This window comes from Astyanax mexicanus, chromosome 16, assembly GCF_023375975.1.
Source record: "Astyanax mexicanus isolate ESR-SI-001 chromosome 16, AstMex3_surface, whole genome shotgun sequence".
NCBI lineage: Eukaryota > Metazoa > Chordata > Actinopteri > Characiformes > Acestrorhamphidae > Astyanax > Astyanax mexicanus.
Genome location: NC_064423.1, coordinates 23,195,828 through 23,201,827, shown reverse-complemented (window position 1 = coordinate 23,201,827; position 6,000 = coordinate 23,195,828). Strand labels below are relative to the sequence as shown.

Genomic DNA, 6,000 nt, shown 5'->3' with positions numbered 1-6,000 from the left:
TTATACATAAAAAAAAAATAAATACCAAAAATACCATGATTTCTTTGGATATAAAAAATTGCATTTGAAATTATTTAAATTAACAAAGATTCATATACTGTTCTATATGATTAGAGAGGATTCAAGTATTAGCATGGTAAATGGTAAAAATGTATTTTCAAAAAGCTTAAAACTGAATCTTCTTAAAACAACTTAGAAACACTTTCAGAAACACTTTCTAAAGGTAGAGAATCATTTTACATATTCCAAAAGGATGAGAATATCTCTGAATAGTTTATTACTTGAACTGGTGTTGATTAATCTAAACTGGAAAAAGTCTTTAAGAAAAAAATACATTATATTAAAGATGATGCAACAGTGGGAGACATAAAGAAGTGATTTTATTGAAGGTGCTGCATCATGTAGAGACATTTTCACACAGACAGAACAGTCCAGAAAGGCCGTCTGCTCTGTTCAATAACCGACATTTAGGTCGTCCATACCCTACACAAAAATTAAATAGGATAAAGTTTGGCACCATCTCACATCTAAAGACTAGACACAGACTTTTTAATCACAAGCTACGATTTTACAAAGACTGTGAGTCACTATTTGCAAGACTGCAACTAGATTCTTTCTGAGATTATTTCCCATCATGCTTCTGGTGGAGTTTACATACAATACATATAACATATTAAATTACAAATAATGTGTATATCAAAACTGTGATTTATCAGAGACTCACAACTTTTGTCCCCATCATCAGTTTATTTTTCTGCCACACTGTCAGTTTTAGATATTTTAATAGAATACATTTTGTGTTCAGCTCTGCCTATAAGCTTCTTTTCCTCCCTTTTCCCCCCCAAAGAATCACAGTCTCACAGCTATACATTTGCCTTTGTTTTAGATAGAATTAATGCAATACGAACATTACTCTTGCAAAATGTGTATTTATTAAACTAGTTTGTTTCAAAAATAACACTGCACAATAAAACAAAGTAGTGCAAAATAAAATAACTTTAAATATAATGACTAACATGCTACCTATGAATATTAAAGTACTGTACATATTAGTACAGTTAATATGTTAGTACAGTTAATAAGTAAGAACCATGTAAGGCATATTAACTGCAAAATGTGTTCTATTTCAGATCGTTTGTAAACAGTCACGTAAAATATTCTCGCTTCCCGTAGATCTCCTATTGGTTGTTGACATTGTTCACGTGACTATTTGCATGAGCCGAGTCTCAAGACTCACGATAATATTTAACACATTTAATTTATTCTGAACGAGAAAAAGACTGAGTAAAACTTTCAATCCTAACCACCTTACACTAAACGACCGAGATAACGCGACGGCAACTCGACTCTAGCAAGTATCTCGTGATTTTATCCCGACTCTGGACATTTGTCTGCTTGAACATGGTCTAACAGGTAACTGCAGCAGCAGGGGGCGCTCATACGATCACTGTCTAATTGTGAAGCATCAATTCCGCAGGACTAAAAGCCAATTAAGAAAAATGAGTGACTCAGCATGGAGAGCGGACAGCTCCGGGAGAAAACACGGAAAAATTAAGAGAAATAAAAGCGAAGGGCCTGAAAATGATGCAGAAAAATCTGAAAAGCTCACGGAAGAGTTGGCTACAGTGAAACAACAGCAGCAGTAATGTAGAGGAGGATTAATTTACACTACTGAAGCCCTGGAGAGCGAGCGCGTGCTGGAGGAGGAGATTAACTACAGGTGAGTGTGAGCAGCAGAAAACAGCACACTGACCCTCTCATACTTAACTCATATTCACTGGATTTGCGTCCTGATATATATGTATGAGAAATATGTATTTTATATATTAGTGTCAAAACGACTAGGTGACCACTGAAGTAGTTTAAATGAACAGCAAGTTAATTAATGCAGAACTGAACTACAACCAACTAAACCCGCTCTGTCTTTAACCAGGAGTTACAGGAGGGGAATGTTTATTATTGAGCTCTTTATCTTCTCTTTTATATTAATGTGGTGAATTATATGTGTAACAAAGCCTGCATACAAACTTCAGGGTTGTTTAAAGGTTAATTGTTTTTTAAGATTAGCCTCTCAGTGTTTAAACTGTTATTAGCCTAGTTTAAAAAGTATCTGAAATATTTCCTTATTACCATAACTGGAGTGATTTTTCTGAAACAATAAAAGTCCGTTTTGAAGAAGAAAATGCTCATGAGGGTAAGACTATAGTCTTATGTATTTTGGCCATTTTTGTGATTTTTGTTTATTTTATTTTATTTAGATGAATGATACTCCTGTGGGCTGTATTATGATTTTTCAGAGGTTTTTAGTTGCATTTTAGCAATATTTTCATAAATATTATTTAATTAGCAGAAGTGGGCAGATTTTTCACCACCAATAAAAGTCAGTTTTTAAGAAGAATTTAAGAAATACAGTAAATTTGATAATAGGTCATTTAGAAACAATTTAGATAAATTTAAGAAAGTTTAACAAAAAATAAAATCACTTTAAAAATGGTTCAAAATGTCCATGAAGGTAATACTATAGTCTTATGTATTTTGGGGATTTTGGTGAAAAAAATAAATATTATTTATTTAAGTTTTATTTAGATGAATAATACGTAAGCTGTATTGTGATGTTTAAGAGTTTTTTTTAATGCATTTTAGCATTATTTTCATAAATATTACTTTATTACCAGAACTGGGGTGATTTTTCTATAATAATATTTGTTGATTTTTCAGAGGAAAATGCAGTAAATTAAAGATGATGCATCATATAGAGACAATTTCAGACAGAAATAAGTGATTTTTCCAAGAAATAAAGACACTTTAAAAATGGCCCAAAATGCTCATGAGGATAGTCTTATGTATTTTGTTGAAAAAATGAAAAATTATTTTTACGTTTTATTTAGATGAATAATACTCCTGTGGGCTGTATTATGTTTCTGAGGTTTTTAGATGTATTTTAGCATTATTTTCATAAATATTATTTAATTACCAGAAGTGGGCAGATTTTTCAGCACCAATAAAAGTCAGTTTTTCAGAGGAAAATGCAGTAAATTAAAGATGATGCATCATATAGAGGCAATTTCAGACAGAAATAAGTGTTTTTTTTTCCAATTAAAAAAGACACTTTAAAATATTCCAAAATGCTCATGAGGGTAAGACTATAGTCTTATGTATTTTGGCGATTTTGTTGAAAAAATGAAAAATTATTTTTACATTTTATTTAGATAAATAATAATCCTGTAGGCTGTATTATGATGTTTCTGGGGTTTTTAGGTGTATTTTAGCATTATTTTCATAAATATTACTTTATTACCAGAACTGGGGTGATTTTTCTATAATAATAAAAGTCAGAGAGGAAAATGCAGTAAATTAAAGGTGATACATTATATAATGACAATTTCAGACATAAATAAGTGATTTTTTTAAAATAAATAAAGACACTTTAAAAAATAGTCCAAAATGCTCATGAGGGTAAGACTATAGTCTTATGTATTTTTTGCCAAATTTCCTTCGGGATCAGTAAAGTATCTATCTATTGTCTTATGTATTTTGGTGAAAAGATTATTTTTCTGTTTTATTTAGATGAGTAATACTCCTATAGGCTCTATAATGTGTCAGAGGTTTTTAGATACATTTTAGCGTTATTTTCAGAAATATTTCTTTATCAGAACTGGGGTGTTCTTTAGCACCAAGATGTTAGTGTTTAAGAAGAAAATGCAAGTTGATACAGAGACTATTTTAGACAGACTTAAGTGATTTTTTCAATAAAGACACTTTAAAAATGCTCATGAAAGGCTCAAGGAAAAGACTGTAGAAATAGAATGTATTGTCAATAGATGAGTGATGCCAGATGTTTACAGGTAAATCCTTTCTGTAAAGGATTCTCAGACTTACTGTCTTCAACAAAAGACCTTAACATTACTGATCTGCTCCAATGCTTCTGTAATGGTTTCCTCCAAACCTACCTCCGCTATTTGTAGCACTCTTAAGTTCCATTTCCAAAATGCTTCTTTAACTTTTCCTCCTGCTGCAGAATTTTTTTCTGGGTATAAAAGGATTTCTTCACATAGTTCTGCATCATCACTGCAGAGCCATTAAAATGCTTTTTTTCTTTATAATGTAAACAAATTTCATACAAACTAAGAAAACAAACAGGGACCTGAAAACTCTTGGGTAGAGAAAGAAAAGAACCGTTTGTAAAGCTAATTTATACTCCCTTTATATATGAAAATGTGTGTTTCAGATGTATGGCAGCAGTGACTGTTACCTCTGTGGGTGTGGAAGCAGACAGAGTTAGTGTGTTACAGTGAATAAGGTAAGACTTCTGTTTGCTTTTAAGGAGCTTTATTTACAGGTCATACATACCAAGTATCCAACGAAAGTCAAAATAGCTTTCATTGTGGGCCGACACACAGTATACACGAGAAAACACGCTAATGTGGAGTGTCGATACAGCCATTTCCCTGAAATCGTAGAATATTAAAACCACGGCCCTCATTAGCCTAGACCGTACTCTGTCATCTTATCATTACACAATCATCCTGCCGCTGAACCCGAGCCGTTTGGATCTGTCAGAAGCGCTGAGCTGCACGGCTGAGAGATGAGGAGAGTCTCCAGAGACTCAGCGCAGACTGAATAAACAGGCCGGAGAAACAGGCGCAGTCTTTAGTCCTTCCTCTTAAACCCGCCCTCCATCTCGCTCAGCGCACCGCTGCTGCTCCACTGTCCGTTTCCATGTGGATCATAGTTTTTTAAGAGACTTAAAAAAAAGAAAAGAAAAAAATTTCTCTTCACTATTTTATTCACTACAGAGGTTTCATCTTGTTTAAAAAAAAAAAAAAAAGAACAGAAAGAAAAACAAAAAAGGAAAGGAGAAGTCTTTGGAGATATCCCACGTCTCTGAAGCTAGACTACCAGCTTTCTCACAGCATTAAAAAAACAACAAGGTCAGTCGTGTTCCGGAGCTCCGTCGTCCTCCGTCCATGCAAATCCCATCACTCACAAGCGCTCACAAGAGTCACTGGCCGAACCGGAGACGAGCGAATCCATCCTGCTTTCTGCTCCGGCTTCCATATAGCACTTCTCCTGATGAGGGGGACGATCCAGTCTGCACTTGTTTCAGTAAATGACTTCATACACAGTGGCCTTCTTGTCTCCTGAGCCAGTCACGATGAACTGATCATCAGGGGAGATGTCACAGCTGAGGACCGACGACGACTCTTTCGACTACAAGCAAAAATATAAAAAAAAAAAAGTCAGACAAGGATTAGACAACATCTAAGTGTTCCAAAGCTTTATTTTCCTCCTGTTATAAAGTGAAACTGTATAAATGAAAGCAATTGCCAGTTTAAACTATTTGACAACCAGAACTGGAAATCTAAATGCTTTTCAATAACTTCCCTAAATGTCAACATGCATTGTGGCTGTAGAGTCATGTTTCATCCACTTTTTACATATGGTTTCATGTTTGCTTCCGAAATTCCAGAAGTCTATTTTTCTGTCTACCAGTGATTAAATGTTCCGTGTGCCTGTAGGTTTAATGCAAGCCGAATGCAGGAACACCCCACTACCATGCTTTACAGTGGGCGTGGCATCGTTTTCATAATATTCTGCACCATTTCTCCTCCTAAAACACCGCTCTCATTGCTGCCAGTAAGTTCTAATTTTTCCTCCTTTAACAGGACTTGTTTGCAAAATGCACAAATGTCTCGCATCATAAGACATGATGCTCAAATTTCCAGTTGACCACAAATCAGTGCAATTGTGGCTGCTATTAAATAGAAAATAGATTTCAGATTAAAAATGAACAAATACAATACCTGGAATATGCTGGAGCCGTATGGAGTTCGCCACGCGTTCAGTAGATTATCTTTACCTGTGCTTACAAACCATTTACCTGTAGAGAGATAATAAAAAAATATTATAATCAAAAAGTTCAGCTGTTCTTTGTATGAAATTACAAATAAGCTAATACACAGATGCTCAAAACATCATAAGCAAATACGCGCTGAAGTG

General features: G+C 34.2%; 1 protein-coding gene across 5 annotated transcripts in view; it reads right to left on the bottom strand.

Annotated features, from left to right (window-relative positions):
- Nucleotides 1-4,812: 4,812 nt before the first annotated feature.
- tle2a (TLE family member 2, transcriptional corepressor a) overlaps nucleotides 4,813-6,000 on the bottom strand; it is a 44,375-nt gene continuing 43,187 nt past the window's right edge. For all 5 annotated transcript variants that reach the window (XM_049466012.1, XM_049466010.1, XM_049466013.1 and 2 more), the window contains 2 exons: nucleotides 5,805-5,881; nucleotides 4,813-5,211 (listed from right to left, as the gene is read on the bottom strand). In XM_049466012.1, the coding sequence (XP_049321969.1) occupies nucleotides 5,104-5,211; nucleotides 5,805-5,881 (185 nt within the window). In that variant the 3' untranslated portion in view covers nucleotides 4,813-5,103. The remainder of the gene's footprint in view (nucleotides 5,212-5,804; nucleotides 5,882-6,000) is intronic.